We start from the raw sequence: 22,988 nt of genomic DNA, 5'->3' as shown, positions 1-22,988 counted from the left end.
GTGCTGGAGGGGGAGAGAGGAAAGCTGCTGCTGAAAGTACTGTAGGAGAGGAGTCGGCAGCAGCGCACAGTTATCTCACTCACCCGGCCAATACAGAAGCAGGATGTAAATGAAGGCAGAACATGTGACCACATAGCAGCCAGCCACAGCTCAAGCTTCACTTGTCCTCATGCACTGTCTTCTTACATCTTTATTGGCATCCTGCCCTGTGTTCAGTGTGTTATAGTGACGGATGGTACCTGACTGTCTGGAGGAGAGAGTTAGAGACAGGCAGGCAGAGGTATGTGCTGTTACAAGAATCCCAGCCATATTACAGTGAAAGCAGATGGAGAATCCTGAAGTTTCTGCAGTGCACAGCTTTGTGTTGTAAGGTGTATGGTTTCTGACAAATTCCATCAGTAAAAAGTGACTGATCATAACACTACTGTGCAAAACACATGATCAAAGAGGAGTGACAAACGGCAGAAGAGAAGCAGCATTTGGGTTCACTTTGATGACATTGGAAACAGTAAGGCTCAATGAAGACTTTGTAAGCACACACACTATCTTTTCGAGCAGGGTCTACCACAAACCTTCATAGGCATATCAGAACTGCACACCCTACAGTGCCCATTGAAGATAGCACGCAGGTATCTGCTCCAGACCATGTGACGGTGACCCCCAGTACATCATCTACTGGTACTGCTGCTGCAGCGTCTACAGCCACCCCTCAGGCATCAGTTAGACCAAAAACTAGTACCTAGCAACATCAGTCTCTTCAGAGAGAATTTTCTCCAAAACAGGGCAGATAATCACAGAGAGAAGAAACCGGATCAGCCCGTCCAAACTGAGGCACTTAGTGTTTCTTAATGGCAATTTGTCCTAATGACCTTCTAAAAATGTTTCACTGTTAAGTTATACTGCTGTTTTGCACATTTTTTGCATTTGTTTGATGTTCTTATAATGAAAAATAATATAAACAATGTTAATCTGTTAACTAGAAGCTTTTGTGTCATTATTTTGGTGAGATTACTGAAGAGCCGATTCAAGAGCCGGCTCTTCTTGCTGAGCCGAGCCGAAAGAGCCGATTCCAAAAAAAAAACCCCGAAGTCCCATCACTAGTACAGAAAAATCTTTATAGGGAACCTGTCACCCCCAAAATCGGGGGTGAGGTAAGCCCACCAGCATCAGGGGCTTATCTACAGCATTCTGGAATGATGTAGATAAGCCCCCGATGTATCCTAAAAGATGAGAAAAAGAGGTTAGCTTATACTCACCCAGGGGTGGCCCCGGTCCGATTGGTGGTCCGGTCAGGCGCCTCCTATTTTCATCAGATGACGTCCTCTTTTGGTCTTCACGCTGCTGCTCGGGCTCAGGCGTACTTTGTCTGCCCTGTTGAAGGCAGAGCAAAGTACTGCAGTGCGCAGGGCCTCTCTGACCTTTCCCGACACCTGCGCACTGCAGTACTTTGCTCTGCGCCGGAGCCGCAGCTTGAAGACCAGAAGAGGATGCCATCTTAAGAAGATGGGAGGACCCCGAACTGCGACGCCTATCGGATCGGACCTCCCATGTGAGTATAATATAACCTCTTTCTCATCTTTTAGGTTACATAGGGTGCTTATCTACAGCATTACAGAATGCTGTAGATAAGCCCCTGATGCCAGTGGGCTTAGCTCATCATCAATTTTGGGGGTGACAGGTTCCGTTTAAAGGTGTGTCCAAACTTTTGGGCTGTACTGTATATACTCACATACAGTGCCTGCAGGCCTTGCACTGATGTGGATATGTGCAGAGTACACAGAGCATAGTGATACTCGGGAAAGTAACGAGTAGTGGCGAGCACGGTCGCTCATTACTAATGGGTAGGTGTCTTATTGACGCCTCTCCATTACAAAGACGGCTTAATGTCACCTTACAATAGGAAGGTGATATTAACCCCTTATTACCCTACTTGCCACCGCTACAGAGAAAGTGGGAAGAATTGGGCAAAGCTCCAGAACTGGCGCATGTAATAGATGTGCCTTTTCTGGGAAGCTGCGGGCTGCTTTTTTTTTAGGCTGGGGGGCCAATATCCATGACCCCTTTCCAGCTTGAGAATAGCAGCCCGCACCTGTGAGTTTTGCCAGGTTGGTTGTAAAATATATGGGGGACCCCACGTCTGTTTCTCTTTCATTCAGGGGCACACGGATGACAGCTGGCTTCAGCACCACACGCAGGGGAACAGCGCTTACTGTAGCGCTGCTTCCCGGCGGCCGTCCGTGTGGTCCTGATACGGCACACAGTTGCCACACAGATGTATCACACGGACATGGATATCTCCAGTAACTTGTTTACCGATACCGGAAATATCAGGACGCATGAAACTGGCCTAAGCACGCGGTGACCAGAGCAAGTGCTGCTCCACCTCAGCTTGCAGTGACCGGAGCAAGTGCTGCTCCACCTCAGCTTGCAGTGACCAGAACAAGTGCTGCTCCAGCGAAGCGTGCGGTGACCGGACCAAGTGCTGCTCCAGCTCAGCGTGCAGTAACCAGGCGTCGCTCCAGCTCAGCTTGCAGTGACCCGAGCAAGTGCTGCTCCAGCTCAGCTTGCAGTGACCCAAGCAAGTGCTGCTCCAGCTCAGCTTGCAGTGACCCGAGCAAGTGCTGCTCCAGCTCAGCTTGCAGTGACCGGAGCAAGTGCTGCTCCAGCTCAGCTTGCAGTGACCGAAGCAAGTGCTGCTCCAGCTCAGCTTGCAGTGACCGGAGCAAGTGCTGCTCCAGCTCAGCTTGCAGTGACCGGATCAAGTGCTGCTCCAGCTCAGCGTGCAGTAACCAGGCGTCGCTCCAGATCAGCATGCGCCACAGTAGGGAAGATCTTTCATCAGTGTTATGGGGAACATTTTCGGGAAGAAGGGTTCTAGACAAAGCTCCAGGGCAGGTCATCTTACACGGTTCCACAATATAAAAGGCCACAGCGGCAAAGGAGACAAGAGGGACATCCAGACAGAGACCCCAGAGCGTACCAGGAGACACGATCCAAGGGGCTGTTGTGTGCCTGTGAGCCAGGTTCAGAAAACTCAGGTCAAGGACTGTGAACCAGACCACGCCAATCAAGATCTTAGGTGTTATGAACAGGTAATTCAGAACCACAATGGACATTGAAGTTCAGAGCACACAAAGTGACCTGACAATAACCAAAAACATAGGACGAGCTCTGAGACGTGGGAACTCTGCTGACCGCAATCCCTAATCCTATCACACCACACTAGAGGTAGCCGTGGATTGCGCCTAACGCTCCCTATGCAACTCGGCACAGCCTGAGAAACTAACTAGCCCTGAAGATAGAAAAATAAGCCTACCTTGCCTCAGAGAAATTCCCCAAAGGAAAAGGCAGCCCCCCACATATAATGACTGTGAGTAAAGATGAAAATACAAACACAGAGATGAAATAGATTTAGCAAAGTGAGGCCCGACTTACTGAATAGACCGAGGATAGGAAAGATAGCTTTGCGGTCAACACAAAAACCTACAAACAACCACGCAGAGGGGCAAAAAGACCCTCCGCACCGACTAACGGTACGGAGGTGCTCCCTCTGCGTCTCAGAGCTTCCAGCAAGCGAGAAAAACCAATATAGCAAGCTGGACAGAAAAAATAGCAAACAAAAACAACACAAGCAAAACTTAGCTTATGCAGGATAGACAGGCCACAGGAACGATCCAGGAGGAAGCAAGACCAATACTAGAACATTGACTGGAGGCCAGGATCAAAGCACTAGGTGGAGTTAAATAGAGCAGCACCTAACGACTTAACCTCATCACCTGAGGAAGGAAACTCAGAAGCCGCAGTACCACTCTCATCCACCAAAGGAATAGTGATGGGTAGTTCGTGAGTGAGTAGTTCAAAATGAACTAATCTTCAGAGTGAACTAGTTCATCTAGTTCACCATCCTGACAGAGATTAGTTCATTATGAACTAAACAGCAAGTGGGAGGAGACAGAGAGTGATCCCTCATACAGCTCCTCACACTGAAGATCCCTGGTCTCAAACTTGCTCTTTATAGCTCCTGATGCTGGAAAAGAAGGTAGTAAAACACTATACCACACATCAAATAGTAAATACAAATATAATAGTAACAATACAAACTGAAATTGTACAGTAGACAGACACAGCTCATGTGTGTATGAGAGTGTTTCTGTGCTGTGGTTCATGCCCCTCACCAGTCTTTGTGATAAGATCGGCCTCCTGTAGAGGATCAGCCTCAACAGAACATCTAGTTCAGCAGTTCATTTAGTTCACATAGTTCATTTAGTTCACAGGTCACATGACATGATGCATTCCCTATCAGCTCCTCCCAGGATAGGGTGGAGAATTATCAGGCTGTCTAATAGAAAGATTTTCTTTGCCCCATAGCAACCAATCACAGGTCAGCTTTCTGATACTGCAGTAGTGCAGTGCTCTGCCAAGTGAAATCTGAGCTGTGATTGGTTGCTATGGGCAGCTTGGTAAATCTGTAGTTCTGTGTAGTTTCACCACATCTCTTCCTTTTGCCACCTACTGCAGTGGTGTGAAATGAATACTGACTGCTCAGTGCTCAATACCAGAGACTGCAAGTGACCATAATGTGTGCAGATAATACACTGAAGAGAAAGAGAAGCCAGGTATGGAATAATTTCACACTTAGGCTACGTTCACATTTGCGTTGTGCGCCGCAACGCACATATAAACGCACCAAAACGCATGCAAAAAATAGAATTATTCTTACCGTTAATTCGGTTTCTAGGAACCTTCCACGACAGCGGTACTGGAGGATGTCTCCCCGCCCTAATGGGGGACAGGAAACACAAAGAGGTTAAATACCCTCCCCTTCCTGCCATCTCCAGTGTTTTTTCTGGACACAGTAGTATGTATAGTTACCACTTAAGTGCAGGAATCATCCAATAAAATCATCAGATAGGGAGGGAAATTAGTGCTGTCGTGGAAGGTTCCTAGAAACCGAATTAACGGTAAGAATAATTCTATTTTCTCCAGTCACCTTCCACGACAGCGGTACTGGAGTAGTACCAACAAATAATTTTTAGGGGGGGACAACCGCCTGCAGAACTGTTCTGCCGAAAGTTAAATCCCGGTTGAAATCAAGCCTGTAGTGCCTGGTGAACGTATGTACTGATGACCAGGTGGCAGCTCTGCAAATCTGCTCCGTAGAAGCGTCACCCCTCTCTGCCCATGATGTTGACACCGACCGTGTAGAATGGGCCTTCAGTGATGGAGGAGGTGGTAGATTCTGGGATGAGTATGCCAGAGATATGGCTTGTTTAATCCAGTTGGCGATAGTATTTTTCGTAGCCTTTCTGCCTTTGTTCTTCCCGGAGAGTTGAATGAAGAGATTTTGGTCAATCCTCCAACTCTCTGTTTGTGAAAGATAATGTAACACCACTCTGCGGACATCCAGAATGTGGAAGGACTCTTCTTTCACATTAGAAGGATCTGGGTAGAACAAGGGCAACACTATGTCCTGACCTCTATGAAAGTCTGATGTTACTTTAGGTAGGAAGGTAGGATCTAGACGCAGGATTATACTATCAGATGTTACCCTTAAGTAAGGCTCTTGTATGGACAGGGCATGCAGTTCTCCTATCCGTCTGGCCGAGGTAATAGCCACTAAAAAGACCGTCTTTAGGGTAAGAACCTTTAATGAAATATGAGATAAAGGCTCAAAAGGATCTCGAGTTAGACTCTTAAGGACCAGATTAAGGTCCCAAGGAGGAATATTGTTGAGAACTCTGGGACGGATTCTAGTTGCTGAAGTAACAAAGCGCCTGATCCACCGATGTTTGGCTAGATCCTGATCGAAATAGGAGCTAAGTGCTGAAATTTGTACCTTTAAGGTGTTAGGCTTAAGACCCAACTCTAGACCCTTTTGCAAGAAGTCCAGAATTTTGGCAATATTTGGATGAAATGGATCAGGAATGTCTGGAAGATACCACGATGAAAACCTCTTCCAGATTTTGGCATAAATGGCATTTGTTATGGGTTTTCTACTGTTCTGGAGAGTATGAATTACTCCATCTGAGAGACCTCTTGCCTTTAGTATCTCGGCCTCAGAAACCATGCTGAAAGATTCAATCTGTGAAGGTTTGGATGCAGCAATGGACCCTGACGAAGAAGATTTTCCTTCTGAGGTAGACACACTGGACCTTCCTGGGCCATGTCTAACAGGGCGCTGTACCAACTCCTCCCTGGCCATGTTGGCGCTATCAAAATCGCCGTAACTCGTTCCGATCGGATCTTCTGTAGAGTTTTCGATATTAATGGGATCGGAGGGAATGCATAAACAAGGTCGAACCTCCACGGGTGAGAGAACGCATCCATGCCCAGTGCTCTGTCTGTCATATTTAAGGAGAAATAAGTTCGCAGCTTGGCATTCTGACTGTTGGCAAAAAGGTCCACCTCTGGGATCCCCCATCTGGAAATCAGGGAGAGAAAGACCTCCTGGTACAGACACCATTCTCCTGGATGCACATCCCTTCTGCTCAAGAAATCGGCCTGGGTATTGGCTGACCCCTTCAGGTGAATTGCTGAGATAGAGAGAACGTGTCTCTCTGCCCAGAAAAAAATGTTTGAGGCTAAGGTCTTTAGTTTCCTGAATCTTGTGCCTCCTTGATGACGAAGGTATGCTACCGTGGTCATGTTGTCGGAATATATTCTGACATGGTGTTCTTGAACAAGGGAGGATGCAGCTCTTAATGCTTCTTCTACTGCTTTCAGTTCTCTGAAGTTTGAAGAGCTTGCTCTGATGTCTGGGCCCCAGGTGCCCTGGAAATGGGTTCCCTCGACTATAGCTCCCCATCCCCTTTGACTGGCATCCGATGTTAGTGTCTTTAGTGGGATCTGATCCCAACTGACCCCCTTTTGGAGGTTTCGAACCCGTAGCCACCATGCCAGGGATGCCTTGACATGATTGGGAAGGCAAACTCTCTTGGAGAGAGAACTCTGCTGACCGTCCCAGGATGATAGGACATGGGTTTGGAGGATTCTCGTGTGGGCTTGTGCCCAAGGTACCATCTGGATACAAGATGTTAGAGATCCCAGCACAGACATGGAATGTCGTAGAGTAGGAGCCTTCAGGGTTCTGAATGCCGTTATCTTCTGTACCAGATCGAGTTGACGTTCTCTGGGCAGAAAGGATCTCCTCGCCTCCGAGTCCAGAAGGACTCCTAGGAACTTCTTCCTCCTGGAGGGATGAAGGTCCGATTTTTCTAGATTTGGGATCCAACCCAATGATTTTAGGATTTCTAGAGACCTTGTTAAGTCGGCACTGAGGCGGGAGACTGAGGGAGCGACAATGAGAAGATCGTCTAGATAGGGTACTATGCAGATCCCCTGAAGACGATGAATATAATGGCTTCTGTCATGATTTTTGTAAAGACTCTGGGTGCTGAGGCGATTCCGAAGGGAAGGGAGTTGAACTGATAGTGTACTATCTCCCGATCCTGAGATATTGCAAATCTTAGGAACTTCCGGAATTCTGGATGGATTGGGACGTGGTAATAAGCATCCCTCAGATCTACTGTAGCCATCACCCAGTCCTGTCCTATCAGAGGGATCGCTGTCTTGACCGACTCCATCTTGAACCTCCTGTAGGTTATTACTTGATTCAGGGGCTTCAAGTTGATTATTATTCGGTGCTTCCCCGAAGGCTTCTTGATCAGAAACAGATGGGAATAGTGTCCTCTGCCAATTTCTTGCTGAGGTACAGGGGAAATTACTCCTTCCTGGAGTAAGTTCTGTAGGCCGGAAAGGAATGCGCCCTGAGGGCTGAGACTCTGTAATGAGGTTATCCTCATGTGATGAGGGGGAGGGCTCTCGAACTCTAATTTTAGTCCATTCTGAATAGTGTAGAGTACCCACTGGTTCGACGAAATGGACCTCCACTGGTTGATAAAGTTCGAGAGACGCCCCCCAACGCCCTGGGCGTAGTCACTGCTTTTCTGGGGTCTGCTGGGACTGGGGAACCAGGATGTTTCTACCTTTCCCCCCTTTAGGATAGCTCCAGCGTCCTGATTTGCCTTTCCCTTTGAATTCCCGTTGGAAGGGTTGCTCTTTTGAGGGACGAAAAAAACTTTTCTTCGGATTTCTCTGTTCCGGAAGCGCTTTCTTTTTGTCCGTTGCTTTATCCAGAATATCATCCAGGGCCTGCCCGAACAGATAGCGGCCCTGAAAGGGAATGGCACAGTTTTGTTTTGGACGTTATATCCCCACTCCAAGACTTGAGCCATAGAGCTCTTCTGGCTGAGTTAGAGAGAACTGCTGATTTGGCAGCCACTCTTACGGACTCTGCCGAAGCATCGGCCAGGAAGCCCGTAGCTTTCTGGAGAAGCGGGAGAGAATCTAAGATTATTTCCCTAGATGTTCCCTGGGTAAGGTGGTCTTCTAGCGTGCGGAGCCAACGAAATAGGGATCTAGCCACGCAGGTGGACGCAAGGTTTGTTTTAAGGAGATTGGTAGAAGTCTCCCACGATCTTCTTAGTAAACTCTCCATTTTGCGGTCCATAGGGTCTCTGAGTTGGGAAGAATCCTCGAAAGGGAGGGTTGTCTTTTTTGACACTCTAGAGACCTGCACGTCTACCTTAGGGGTATCCCACAGAGAGACATCTCCATCGAGAGAAAAACGATTTTTAAGTTCAGAGGGAACAGAAAGACCTTTTTCAGGTGATTCCCATTCATGAAGGATGAGACTCTGTACATTCTCATGTATAGGGAACCCTTTCAATTTTTTAGGTTTCAACCCACCGAACATCTCATCCTGCACCGATGGCTTCTCCTCCTCCTCAACACCCATTGTCCCCCTGACCATACTGATTAACTCCTGTATGTCCTCTGAGGAAAAATAATATTTTTTACTCTCCTCTCTGGGGGTGGAAGTGGAGCCCTCATTCTCCCACAAATCCTCTGAGCCAGAGGAATGAACTTCACCAGAATCTGAATCAGAAGTAACCGCCGTCGTCTTCCTTTTTTTAGGAGGAGGTGGCGGAGGTAACAGAGACTGGGAAAGGGCCGATACCGAGGATTGCACTTCCTGTTTAATGAGGGATTTAATGCTCTCAAACAAGGATGGCTGTTCTGAGCGAATTATTTCATCGGTGCAGGGCTGGCATAGTCTCTTCTTGTAAGAAGAAGGTAGTTTTGATGCACAAACACCACATTTACGATCTTCCGATTTTGTCTTGGAAGATCTGTCCTTCCTAGGGGCAGAGGCCTTGTCTCCCTAAAAAAGAGAGAGAAGGGGACTAAGTATATGGCACCCTAAGGAATACAGGGGTAAAGGGACCTTAACCCGCTACTCACGGTAGGAGGGAGGACGCAGGGCTCGGCAGAAGCAGAGATAGATCTGTCACCTTCCATGGTCAGTCAGCACTGTAGTCCAGTCAGTCAGACAGGGGGCCTTACCTGGAGGTGACTACCAGGGTTAAATACCGTGGAAGTTGCGTCCCATGTTGTGCTCCTCCTCCCGGTCCCAGGCGTAGGGGAAAGACCGCTATGCCGCCAACAGAAACTGCAGTCCGACGCGCGTGCGTTCCACCGCTGGAACGCACATGCCGAGAACCGGAAATGCCGGGGAGCCGCGCGGGGACCCCGGCCGCACCACACCGCTCCGCTTTACTCCCGAAGGAGCGCGGGAGGAGCGGAGAAAGGGTCCCGAGTCCGCACCATGTGGGGAGACGGGAGCAGCGCCGCAGGGAGGAGACACATCCCGACCCAGGCTGCCCGGCTAGGTAAGACCTGAGCGCTCCGATCGCCGGCCACGGCAGCACTACCGCAGGACCTCTTCATGCCCCAATAGGGGACAGGAAAAACACTGGAGATGGCAGGAAGGGGAGGGTATTTAACCTCTTTGTGTTTCCTGTCCCCCATTAGGGCGGGGAGACATCCTCCAGTACCGCTGTCGTGGAAGGTGACTGGAGAAACGCTGCATTTTGCGACGCATGCGTCCTTTTTTGCCGATATTTGGACGCAAGAAAAATGCAACTTGTTGCGTTTTCTGCGCCCGACGCTTGCGGAAAAAAAAACGCATGCGTCGCACAACACATGTCCATGCGTCCCCCATGTTAAATATAGGGGCGCATGACGCATGTGTCGCCCGACGCAAACACGCAAAACACTAATGTGAACGTAGCCTTAGTGGAGATCAGAAGAAAGCAAAATGTTCCTACTGCTCAAATGTGATAAGTGTAGCTTGCGGTTCTGTGGGTAATCTGTCACGCCATTTAAATAATATTAATAATAATAAATATTTCACAAAGAAAAAAAAAAATTACTAACTTGAATAAATAACTTTTGAATTTTTTTTCTCCAGACTGAGTACCCCTTTAATAAGTTTGTTATGTAATGATCAGATGTAATAACTATTTCTGATCATTTTAACAAAACTATAACTCATCCTAGAAGCCACAGCTTCTGTGTAACGAACTAGAACGGATCCATCTCTTCTCAGCAGAATCCAGAGAAATACTGAACTAAATGAACTAATCTTTTCAGTGAACTAGTTCATGGTGAACTAATCACCAAAATGAACTAGATTTCCCATCACATAGGGGTAGCACGGTGGCGCAGTGGTTAGCACAGCAGCCTTGCAGCGCTGGAGTCCTGGGTTCAAGCCCCACTAAGGACAACAGCTGCAAAGAGTTTGTATGTTCTCTCCGTGTTTGCGTGGGTTTCCTCCGGGCACTCCGGTTTCCTCCCACATTCCAAAGACATACTGACAGGGAATTTAGATTGTGAGCCCCAATGGGGACAGCAATGATAATGTGTGTAAAGCGCTGCGGAATATGTTAGCGCTATATAAAAATAAAGATTAAAGATTATCACTAAAAGGAAGCTCACAGACAGAACCAGCCGAAGTACCACTCACGACCACAGGAGGGAGCTTGGCCACAGAATTCACAACACTTAGGCTTCTTACACACTTGCGTCGTCACAATGCGTCGGCGCGACTTACCAACGGACGTTGTGAAAATTCGGCACAACGTGGGCAGCAGATGCAGTTTTTCAATGCATCCGCTGCCCATTCTAAAGTCCCGGGAAAAGGGGGCGGAGTTCCGGCAGTGCATGCGCGGTAGGAAATGGCGGACACAATGTATAGCCATACTACGTGATCCGTCGGCAATACACAAGTCTATGGTAAAAAATGCATCCTGCGGACATTTGCAGGATGCGTTTTTTCCCTAAAACAACTGTCCGGCCCCTCGCTCCGGTAACGCCGTGGTCCGGCCCCTCGCTCCGGTAACGCCGCCGTCCGGCCCCTCGCTCCGGCGATGCCGCCGTCCGGCCCCTCGCTCCGGCGATGCCGCTGTCCGGCCCCTCGCTCCGGTAACGCCGCTGTCCGGCCCCTCGCTCCGGCAACGCTGCGGTCCGGCCCCTTGCTCCGGTAACACCGCCGTCCGGCCCCTCGCTCCGGTAACGCCGCCGTCCGGCCCCTCGCTCCGGTAACGCAGCCCTCCGACCCCTCGCTCCGGTAACGCCGCCGTCCGGCCCCTCGCTCCGGTAACGCAGCCCTCCGGCCCCACGCTCCGGCAACGCCGCTGTCCGGCCCCTCGCTCCGGTAACGCTGGGGTCTCAGCGCTGTGGATTCCCACACATGACAGGGTCACAGTGATGTTACACCCGGGGCCTCCATTCTGTGTACACCGCGCCCGGTCTGTGCAGGGAGGAGGCGGACCAACTGGAGGAGCAATATGGCGACTGCAGAAGACACGGCCCCGCTGCCATGACAACGCCTCTGCGCCTCGAGCTTATCGCTGTGACCGGGCGGTTCCGTGATGTGACGTCACCCGGAGGCGGACAGCGGCCAAGCACGGGGAGTGACACCAGCCCGCCCCGCCGCCAGCCCTCTCTGCTCAGTCTGCCTGGAAGGATTTTTGGCGCCAATTCCTCTCAGCCCGTATCGCACTTGCAGCTGCCACTGACGTCAGGGCGCCAATATTATTCTGACCAATGGAATCAAGAGAGTCCTCAAACTCAACCAATGGGAAGCGAATAGTATTCGTCCTCAGCCAATAGGATGATTGTTCAGCAGAGTGGGAGGAGCTAGAGTTGCCAGTCGCTCTGGTCACGTGATCTAGGCCTTCGCGCGGGAAATTTGTTACCGGAGCCGCGCGCCCTCCCTCTGCCCCCGGGAGAGATGGTCGGTGTGCTCGCGGTGTCTGCCGCGCTGGAGGACTACACGGTGCAGGTGAGCGGCGGCGTCGTCTGCCGGATAATCTGCGGGGGTGCTCTCCTCTGGCGGTGCTGTTGTGGCCCCCGCTCCTCTCCCCGGTGTTGTTGTTGTGCCCCCCCCGCTCCTCTCCCCGGTGTTGTTGTTGTGTCCCCGCTCCTCTCCCCGGTGTTGTTGTGTCCCCGCTCCTCTCCCCGGTGTTGTTGTTGTGGCCCCCGCTCCTCTCCCCGTTGCTGTTGTTGTGGCCCCCGCTCCTCTCCCCGGTGCCGTTGTTGTGGCCCCCGCTCCTCTCCCCGGTGCCGTTGTTGTGGCCCCCGCTCCTCTCCCCGGTGCCGTTGTTGTGGCCCCCGCTCCTCTCCCCGGTGCCGTTGTTGTGGCCCCCGCTCCTCTCCCCGGTGCCGTTGTTGTGGCCCCCGCTCCTCTCCCCGGTGCCGTTGTTGTGGCCCCCGCTCCTCTCCCCGGTGCCGTTGTTGTGGCCCCCGCTCCTCTCCCCGGTGCCGTTGTTGTGGCCCCCGCTCCTCTCCCCGGTGCCGTTGTTGTGGCCCCCGCTCCTCTCCCCGGTGCCGTTGTTGTGGCCCCTGCTCCTCTCCCCGGTGCCGTTGTTGTGGCCCCCGCTCCTCTCCCCGGTGCCGTTGTTGTGGCCCCCGCTCCTGTCCCCGGTGCCGTTGTTGTGGCCCCCGCTCCTGTCCCCGGTGCCGTTGTTGTGGCCCCCGCTCCTGTCCCTGGTGCCGTTGTTGTGGCCCCCGCTCCTGTCCCCGGTGCTGTTGTTGTGGCCCCCGCTCCTGTCCCCGGTGCTGTTGTTGTGGCCCCCGCTCCTGTCCCCGGTGCTGTTGTTGTGGCCCCCGCTCCTGTCCCCGGTGCTGTTGTTGTGGCCCCCGCTCCTGTCCCCGGTGCTGTTGTTGTGGCCCCCGCTCCTGTCCCCGGTGCTGTTGTTGTGGCCCCCGCTCCTGTCCCCGGTGCTGTTGTTGTGGCCCCCGCTCCTGTCCCCGGTGCTGTTGTTGTGGCCCCCGCTCCTGTCCCCGGTGCTGTTGTTGTGGCCCCCGCTCCTGTCCCCGGTGCTGTTGTTGTGGCCCCCGCTCCTGTCCCCGGTGCTGTTGTGGCTCCCCCCAGCTGCTCTTCCCGGTGCTGTTGTTGTGGCCCCCGCTCCTGTCCCTGTTGTTGTGGCTCCCCCCAGCTGCTCTTCCCGGTGTTGTTGTTGTTGTTGTGGCTCCCCCCAGCTGCTCTTCCCGGTGTTGTTGTTGTTGTGGTGGCTCCCCCCAGCTGCTCTTCCCGGTGTTGTTGTTGTTGTTGTGGCTCCCCCCAGCTGCTCTTCCTGGTGGTGGTGGTTTTGTTGTGGCTCCTCTTCCCGGTATTGTTGTGGCCCCAGTCCCTTCCCTTCTGTTGTGGACCCTGTGCTCATCTTCCTTGTGTTGTTGTGGCCCTAGTCCCTTCCCTTCTGTTGTGGACCCCGTGCCCCTCTTCCTGGTGGTGTTATGGCCCCAGTCCTTTCCCTGCTGTTGTGGAGCCCGCTCACTTCCCCAATGGTGATGTTGTTGCCCCAGTCTCTTCCATGCTGTTGAGGACCCCGTGCTCCTCTTCCTGGTGGTGTTGTGGCCCCAGTCCCTTCTCTTCTGTTGTGGACCCCGCTCACTTCCCTGATGATGGTGGTGTTGCCCCAGTCTCTTCCCTGCTGTTGAGGACCTCCTGCTCCGCTTCATGGTGGTGTTGTGGCCCCAGTCCCTTCTCTTCTGTTGAGGACCCCGAGCTCCTCTTCCTGGTGGTGTTGTGGCCCCAGTCCCTTTTCTTCTGTTGAGGACCCCGTGCTCCTCTTCCTGGTGGTGTTGTGGCCCCAATCCTTTCCCTGCTGTTGTGGAGCCCGCTCACTTCCCCGATGGTGGTGTTGTTGCCCCAGTCTCTTCCACGCTGTTGAGGATCCCGTGCTCCTCTCCCCGATGGTGGTGTTGTGGCCCCCCTCTCCCTGATGGTGTTGTTGTGACTCCAGTCCCTTCCCTGCTGTTGTGGACCCCGCTCACATTCCCGATGGTGGTGTTGCGGCCCCCCTCTCCCCCATGGTGCTGTTTTGGCCCCAGTCCCTTCCCTGTTGTTGTGGACCCCACTCACCTCCACGGTGGTGTTGTTGCTGCCCCAGTCCTTTCCCTGCTGTTGTGGACCCCGCTCACATTCCCGATGGTGGTGTTGCGGCCCCCCTCTCCCCCATGGTGCTGTCTTGGCCCCAGTCCCTTCCCTGTTGTTGTGGACCCCACTCACCTCCACGGTGGTGTTGTTGCTGCCCCAGTCCTTTCCCTGCTGTTGTGGTCCCCTGATATAGTTTTTTGTTACTTTTACAGCCCGGTAAGAAGCAGCGGAGAGATGAGGACCCCCCCAGTAAACCGATCACTAATTACTTCTCACCAGTGTCCAAGTCCGGTGACCGGGTGCTGCTGTCCCCCAAACACAGCAACATCGCTGACTACTTCATCAGATGCTCCCCAGCCGCCAGCAAGGAACGCACCCCGAAAAAACAGACCCCCAGCCCCGTCTGTGGGGCCAGAAGCAGGGGCTCTCCATCTACCCCGGTCACCGGCTCCCCCAAACCCGCCAGTAGGACTGCGAAGCCAGGAAGGCGCAGACTAGTCAGGAGGCTCGGGGACCTGGCCCCGGCCTGTGATGACAGCGGCGGGAGGAAGCCATCAAACAGCGGGATTATGGGCAGCGACACGGCGGCGTTACTAGCAGAGATCTGTAGTCAGACTGGGGACCTGGGCAATGACGACGATGATGATGATGTTGTGTTTCAATCCGAAACGTTCACTGCTGGGGGCTCCACAAGAACCCAGAGAAGGCGAGTCCTGAGGAGGCCCAGGGTGGAGACCGAGCAGAATAACGAAGAGCCTCCAACTAATGACCCCAAAGAACAGCTGTCCTCAGGAACCTCCAATGTCTCATCAGGAGGCCCGACTTCCACGCTTGATTCCAGCCTGGAGCTTCTGGGGAACAATTCCTCCCACCGAACCCCAACTATATCTTTCAAAGATTTCATGAAGATCCAAGGTGCGAATGACCAGTCCATATCTGGTCCCAGTCTGATTGACCCCTGTGACCTGGCCGAGCTGCTTCCCTCTCCAAAAACCGTGACCGTCCAGGCGCAGGTTCACCTTTCACCTCCTCAACATTCACAAAACACTGCAAAAATTGCCTCCATCTTCAAAAAGAACAGAGCAGATAAAAAAAGAGTAGACACCCCTTCCCGAGATTCTGATCAGGTCAGCCCGGTGGTCACTAAGAGAAAGTCCAACGTGGTCATCCTGGAAGACGACATGGAGCTGGCCGTCATTGATGTTGAAGCCGGGGAACCCACGAGGCAGAGGTCCACTCAGGCAGAAAGGCAGCAATTCATGAAAGCCTTCCGACAAGCGGGCGACGCTGCAAAAACCAACACCAAGAAGACCCCCGCAAGGAGAAAAGAGCCCAGCGCAGGCATAGAGGACCCCCCTAAACTGGAAGCTGAGGAGCAACCGCTAGACAAAGCTGTGAATGAGGAGATCAAGGCTGAGGAGCCGGACAAGGTGCAGAAACTCAAGAGAAGGAGGAAGAATCTGCCATCTGCACCGAATGCAGAGACCCTCAAATCAAAGGAGCTGCGCCCAGACATTGCCGAGGAGCCAGAGAAGGTGCAGAGATCACGAAGGAAGAAGGTAGGGATCCCCAGATCATCAAAGGAGCATCCCCCAGACAATGCCGCGGAGCCGGAGAAGATGCAGAGATTACAAAGGAAGAAGGTAGGGATCCCCAGATCATCAAAGGAGCGGCCCCCAGACAAAGAGAAGGAGCCGGATAAGACACAAAAAGTAAAGAAACGGGCATCTGCCCCAAGATCAGAGACCCCCAAATCCCCTCCAGAAGAGGAGGAGCCGATGTCACCGATGCGACCCAGCCCTGTGTTACGGAGAAGTCTGAGGAGAGAGATGTCCAATCCCTCCAGAAATTCCCCGGAGAGGACAGGAAGCCCCCTGCTGATGTCCACCCCAAAAGTGCAGACCCCCCGCCAAAACGCCGACATTTATAAAGCTGAAGTCATCACTGTGCCATCTGACACAGAGTCCCCAATCAGGTAGCCGCCGTCCACCATAGCCCTCAAGAGATGTGTCCTGCACAGGTGCTGTACAGGATGGTGGTCACCGGGTACATACAGGTCCTGTACAGGAGGGTGGTCACCGCGTACATACAGGTCCCGTACAGGAGGGTGGTCACCGGGTACATACAGGTCCCGTACAGGAGGGTGGTCACCGGGTACATACAGGTCCCGTACAGGAGGGTGGTCACCGGGTACATACAGGTCCCGTACAGGAGGGTGGTCACCGGGTACATACAGGTCCCGTACAGGAGGGTGGTCACCGGGTACATACAGGTCCCGTACGGGGGACTGTGACCGGGTACATATAGGTCCCGTACAGGAGGGTGGTCACCGGGTACATACAGGTCCCGTACAGGAGGGTGGTCACCGGGTACATACAGGTCCCGTACAGGAGGGTGGTCACCGGGTACATACAGGTCCCGTACAGGAGGGTGGTCACCGGGTACATACAGGTCCCGTACAGGAGGGTGGTCACCGGGTACATACAGGTCCCGTACAGGAGGGTGGTCACCGGGTACATACAGGTCCCGTACAGGAGGGTGGTCACCGGGTACATACAGGTCCCGTACAGGAGGGTGGTCACCGGGTACATACAGGTCCCGTACAGGAGGGTGGTCACCGGGTACATACAGGTCCCGTACAGGAGGGTGGTCACCGGGTACATACAGGTCCCGTACAGGAGGGTGGTCACCGGGTACATACAGGTCCCGTACAGGAGGGTGGTCACCGGGTACATACAGGTCCCATACGGGGGACGGTCACCAGGTACATACAAGGAAGCCTCCTGCAATAGTCAGCTGTGCGTCCCCTCTCCGCTCTGTGTGTGGATTGCTGTGTCATTGGTTGCCTCCAGTAAAGAGGATGAGGCCCCCATGAGCCGCTGTGTTGTCCTCTCTGCTGTCACCGTCCCCTGTGATTAGTGAGTTGTGCCCGCTGTATAATACCACAGGTGGTGCCAACATGTCACCCGCTTTGCTTTTCAGAATGAGATTTACGCGACTACGGAGGAATAACTCCTGGAGGGGTGACTCGGACGCTGACGGCTCCACACCGGGATGTAGGAAGGTTAGCTGAGCTTTTATACATGGGGTCGATCCTTCACTGACAGGTCTGGTGGGGAGACGTCTGGTGGGCCGACGTCTCATCCGCCGATGTCTCATCCGCAGGTTCCCCAAAGCAGCAAGAAAATCAGTAAAGTGAAGCAGATTCTGGAGAAGGCCAAGGCCATCCAGCATAGCCTGGTGAAAGCGGAGAATCCGCAGAGAAGGTCCGCACGTCAGAAGAGCCGCGTCACCGCTTCGCAGGTAGCCTCACACCCCCACCCCATAGGTAGCCTCACACATACACACACACACAGGTAGCCTTGCACCCCTCCACCCTGCATATAGCCTCAAACTCCCACAGGTACCCTCACCCCTCTGCATCACAGGCACCTGGTGTACCCCCTCTCACACTCGCACCCCTCATGCCGCACAGGACACCGCAGCCCCTCACCTGTACTGTACGTATAGAAGACCCCCACACAGAGCTTGTGCTGGGACTTGGCCTCTTTCTGTCTTTGTTCCTGCAGGATTTCTCCAAAAACGAGGAAAAGACGACAAATCTCCGGAGTCTAAATGATGTTCTGGGGAAGAAAGTGAAGACGAAGATAATCACTGCCGGTAACCTGCCATAAAGCGATCGCTCACTGCCGGTAACGTATCGTAAAGCGAGCACTCCCTGCCATTAACGTACCGTAAAGCGAGCTCTCACTGCCGGTAACCTGCTGTAAAGAGAGTGCTCCCTGCCAGAAACGTACCGTAAAGCGAGCTCTCACTGCCAGTAACGTACCGTAAAGCGAGCTCTCACTGCCGGTAACCTGCCGTAAAGCGAGCTCTCACTGCCAGTAACGTACCGTAAAGCGAGCTCACTGCCAGTAACGTACAGTAAAGCGAGCTCTCACTGCCAGTAACGTACCGTAAAGCGAGCTCACTGCCAGTAACGTACCGTAAAGCGAGCTCTCACTGCCAGTAACGTACCGTAAAGCGAGCTCTCACTGCCAGTAACGTACCGTAAAGCGAGCTCTCACTGCCAGTAACGTACCGTAAAGCGAGCTCTCACTGCCAGTAACGTACCGTAAAGCGAGCTCTCACTGCCAGTAACGTACCGTAAAGCGAGCTCTCACTGCCAGTAACGTACCGTAAAGCGAGCTCTCACTGCCGGTAACGTACCGTAAAGCGAGCTCTCACTGCCGGTAACGTACCGTAAAGCGAGCTCTCACTGCCGGTAACCTGCCGTAAAGCGAGCTCTCACTGCCAGTAACGTACCGTAAAGCGAGCTCTCACTGCCAGTAACGTACCGTAAAGCGAGCACTCCCTGTCGGTAACGTACCGTAAAGCGAGCTCTCACTGCCGGTAACCTGCCGTAAAGCAAGCTCTCACTGCCGGTAACCTGCCGTAAAGCGAGTGCTCACTCTGTTAACGTACCATAAAGCGAGCACTCCCAGCCGGTGCCACATAGAAAGGGCTCACTGCCAGTAACCTGCCATGAAGCGAGCGCTCACTGCCGGTAACCTGCCATGAAGCGAGCGGCTGCTGCACTGTATTCCCCGTTGCCCGGGGCAGTGGGATCACACGTCCTTATAGACGACCGCTGCTGCAGAACCTCACTGTGATGAGCTTCCCTCCTTGCTCGCTCTCATTGCGATCATTGTTTCCCCGCAGGCGTCCTCTGCCTGTACCACACTAATGCCCAGCCGCAGTATTGCTGCGCTCATGGCAATGAGGTTCTGCAGCAGCTGTGGTGTCAGGGAGCTCAATGCTAAAACTGGGATTCCCTGCAATATACGGGGCGAGTTCTGTGAGGGGGGGGGGGCCTCCGGGGCGAGCGCTGTGAGTCGGGGGGGCCCTTTTGGGGTGAGCGCTGTGAGGCCGGGGGGCCCACCGGGGTGAGCGCTGTGAGGCGGGGGGGCCCACCGGGGTGAGCGCTGTGATGCGGGGGGCCCTATGGGGCGAGCGCTGTGAGTCCGGGGGCCCTTTTGGGGTGAGCGCTGTGAGGCGGGGGGCCCTCTGGGGTGAGCGCTGTGAGGCGGGGGGCCCTTTTGGGGTGAGCGCTGTGAGGCGGGGGGGCCCTTTTGGGGTGAGCGCTGTGAGGCGGGGGGCCCTCTGGCGTGAGCGCTGTGAGGCGGGGGGCCCTCTGGGGTGAGCGCTGTGAGGCGGGGGGCCCTCTGGGGCGAGAGCTGTGAGGCGGGGGGGCCCTCTAGGGTGAGCGCTGTGAGGCGGGGGGCCCTCTGGGGCGGGCGCTGTGAGGCGGGGGGCCCACTGGGGCGAGCACACTCCCGCAGGATTTATACAGATCGCTTCATGGAAATTAATGTTGTGTTTTATGAAAGGTTCAAAGAGAGAAACCAAGAAGAAGGTGGAGAAAGGATCCGCCGTCACCGAGAACGGGTACGTGGCACCAACACAGGGGTGTGGGTGTGCTGTGCCACGGGTGAGCGGTGGGGGGGGGTGCGTCCAGTACAGCCATGCTCTGACCAACAGCCGGTGTCCCCTGTGTTTGAGAAAACCCCGCCCCTATCCCCCCCCATCTGGGGGTGACCCGCCCCTAACCCGCCCCTATCCCTCCCGTTCTGGGGTGGACCCCCCGCATCTATCCCACCCATCTGGGGGTGGACCCCCACCCGCCCCTATCCCTGTTGTGTGGGGGGTGTAATCCCGCCCCTATCTCCCGTTCTGGGGGGTGGACCCCCGCCCTTATCCCTCCCATTCTGGGGGGTGGACCCCCGCCCTTATCCCTCCTGTCTGGAGACTTATCTCCTCTTCAGATACAGTTGTAGCCTGCCTGTGCTGGTGGTAATGTGCGATGCTGCAGGGACAGTGAAGGAAGAGCAGAGCTGCAGTGTAAAGCATGTGCGGGGGCAGCTGGGGCTGCATTTTGCTGTGGTCTTGGCTGCGGTGCTGGATCCGGTGCTGTCCTCGTACACTGTATGCCACGCTGTACATGCTGCTGCCTGCGGTGGGGCGGTTGTCGGCTGCTCCCCACCACAGGCAGACGCACCGTAAATCCCCATAACCCCTGACAACTGTTTCAGCTCTGAGGCGTCTGACAACTCTCAGGACGGGGAACAGGAGAGAGCCCGGAGAGCGTTCCTGATGAGCGGATTACCGGAGTCCCTGAGGAGGCAGATGGCCAGGACCTCTGCTGCCATGGAGGCCTACGCGGTGTCCGGCTCCTCCTTCCAGACCATTGCCCACGTGCAGCAGAGGGACGGTGAGTCGCCAGAGGCGCGGGGTAGTCAGCGGCCGCCGTGTACGCAGCGCCCTCAGTGTCTGTAGCTAGACATAGTGGCTTGTGAAAGTGTTCACCCTCTCGGCTTTTTATCTATTTTGGTACATTAAATTTTGTGTATATATTTGTGTACTCCGATGTGTGTGATGATCAGCACTGAATAGTCTAATATGTTGAAGTGAGAATTATCAGCAGAAATTACATTTATGGGGTCAAATACCTGAACATTGGCATGTGCATTCACCCCTTTTACTATAAAGCCCCTGGTGCAAGCAATTTCCCACCATAAGTCCTGTGCTTAGTGATGGGTCTTCCACTTGTGTGCAATCTAAATGTCACATGTGTGTCAGTATATACACTTTACCTTCTCTGAATGGCCACAGAGGCTGCAACACCAATAACGAGGCACCACTAACGTAACACCACCATGAAGACCAAGGAGATCGCCAAACCACACCATGAAGACCAAGGAGATCTCCAACCCACACCATGAAGACCAAGGAGATCTCCAACCCACACCATGAAGACCAAGGAGATCTCCAACCCACACCATGGAGACCAAGGAGATCTCCAACCCACACCATGGAGACCAAGGAGATCTCCAACCCACACCATGAAGACCAAGGAGATCTCCAAACCACACCATGAAGACCAAGGAGATCTCCAAACCACACCAGGAAGACCAAGGAGATCTCCAACCCACACCAGGAAGACCAAGGAGATCTCCAACCCACACCAGGAAGACCAAGGAGATCTCCAACCCACACCAGGAAGACCAAGGAGATCTCCAACCCACACCAGGAAGACCAAGGAGATCTCCAACCCACACCAGGAAGACCAAGGAGATCTCAAAACCACACCACGAAGACCAAGGAGATCTCCAAACCACACCACGAAGACCAAGGAGATCTCCAAACCACACCACGAAGACCAAGGAGATCTCCAAACCACACCACGAAGACCAAGGAGATCTCCAACCCACACCACGAAGACCAAGGAGATCTCCAACCCACACCACGAAGACCAAGGAGATCTCCAACCCACACCACGAAGACCAAGGAGATCTCCAACCCACACCACGAAGACCAAGGAGATCTCCAACCCACACCACGAAGACCAAGGAGATCTCCAACCCACACCACGAAGACCAAGGAGATCTCCAACCCACACCACGAAGACCAAGGAGATCTCCAACCCACACCACGAAGACCAAGGAGATCTCCAACCCACACCATGAAGACCAAGGAGATCTCCAAACAAGTCGGTGACAAAGTGGTTGAGAAGTACAAGTCTTTGTTGGGTTATATAAACAATCCCAATCACTGATGATCCCCACAGAGCACCATCAAATCCATTATCAAGTGGAAAGAACATGGTACCACAACAAACATGCCAAGAGAGGGCCGCCCACCAAAACTCTCAGCCTGGGCAATGAGGACATTAATCAGAGAGACAGCACAAAGACCAAAGGTAACCCTGAAGTATCTGCAGAGTTCCCAAGCAGAGACTAGAGCATCTGTCCATATGACCACAATAAGCCGTACACTCCATAGAGGTGACGTTTATGGAAGAGTGGGCAGAAAAGTCTTTACTTACACATAAAAATTGTAAGGCTCGTTTGAGTTTGCCAGGAGACATGTTGGAGACTCCTCAAATGTATAAAAGTTGTTGTGGATAGATTAGACCACCTTTTTGGCCACCAAGGTAAACGCTATGTCTGGTTCCAAACCAACACAGCTCATCACCCCAAGAACACCATCCCCACAGTGAAACATGGTGGAGGCAGTATTATACTGTGGAGATGTTTTACAGCAGCAGGGACAGAGAAAATGGTCCGAGTCAAAGGGAAGATGAATGATGGAAAATACAGGGATATTCTTGAACAAACCTCTTTCAGATTTTCAGTGATCTGAGACTGGGACGGAGGTTCACCTTCCATCAACACAACGGCCCAAAGCACACAGATAAAGCAGCACTCGAGTGGTGTAAGGAGAAAGGTGTGAATGTTCTGGAGTGGCCGAGTCACAGTCCAGACCTTAATCCAACGGAGAATCTGTGGTCAGAAGTGAAAATTGCTGTTCACCAGAGGAAACATCTAATCTGAAGGACTGGAGCAGTTTTACCTAGAGGAATGGGCAAAAATACCAGATGCCAGATGGTGAAACTGAGACTTATCCAAAGCGACTTGTAGCTGTAATTGCCACAAAAGGAGGCTCTACAAAGCGCTGACTTCAGGGGGGTGAAGTTATGCACACTGAAGTTTTCAGTTATTTGTCCTGTTGTTTGCTGCACAGTAGAACGAAAAAAGCAAAGGTTCACAGCTGTCGGCACGTTCTTTACAGGAACTGCTGCAAACCCTCAAATTCCAGGTTGTGAGGTAGCAAAAGACGAAAAATGCCAAGGGGGTGCATACTTTTGTAAGCCACTGTAGGTCAG

The 22,988-nt window shown here is 53.2% G+C and overlaps 2 protein-coding genes across 2 annotated transcripts in view; one reads left to right on the top strand and one right to left on the bottom strand.

Annotated features, from left to right (window-relative positions):
- The window catches only part of LOC138662800 (uncharacterized), a 28,890-nt gene extending 10,984 nt beyond the window's left edge, over positions 1-17,906 (bottom strand). The window contains exon 1 of the mRNA XM_069748754.1: positions 17,778-17,906. The gene's annotated coding sequence lies outside the window, so the exon portion shown is untranslated. The remainder of the gene's footprint in view (positions 1-17,777) is intronic.
- The window catches only part of ATAD5 (ATPase family AAA domain containing 5), a 36,026-nt gene continuing 25,097 nt past the window's right edge, over positions 12,060-22,988 (top strand). The window contains exons 1-7 of the mRNA XM_069748752.1: positions 12,060-12,187; positions 14,497-16,259; positions 17,267-17,348; positions 17,450-17,587; positions 17,854-17,944; positions 19,654-19,711; positions 20,356-20,534. Coding sequence (XP_069604853.1) covers positions 12,137-12,187; positions 14,497-16,259; positions 17,267-17,348; positions 17,450-17,587; positions 17,854-17,944; positions 19,654-19,711; positions 20,356-20,534 — 2,362 coding nt within the window. The 5' untranslated portion in view covers positions 12,060-12,136. The remainder of the gene's footprint in view (positions 12,188-14,496; positions 16,260-17,266; positions 17,349-17,449; positions 17,588-17,853; positions 17,945-19,653; positions 19,712-20,355; positions 20,535-22,988) is intronic.

Source organism: Ranitomeya imitator, chromosome 2 (genome assembly GCF_032444005.1).
Source record: "Ranitomeya imitator isolate aRanImi1 chromosome 2, aRanImi1.pri, whole genome shotgun sequence".
In the NCBI taxonomy this organism is placed as follows: Eukaryota; Metazoa; Chordata; class Amphibia; order Anura; family Dendrobatidae; genus Ranitomeya; species Ranitomeya imitator.
The sequence above is the reverse complement of the archived record's forward strand: the minus strand, read 5'-3'. Positions and strand labels throughout refer to the sequence as shown.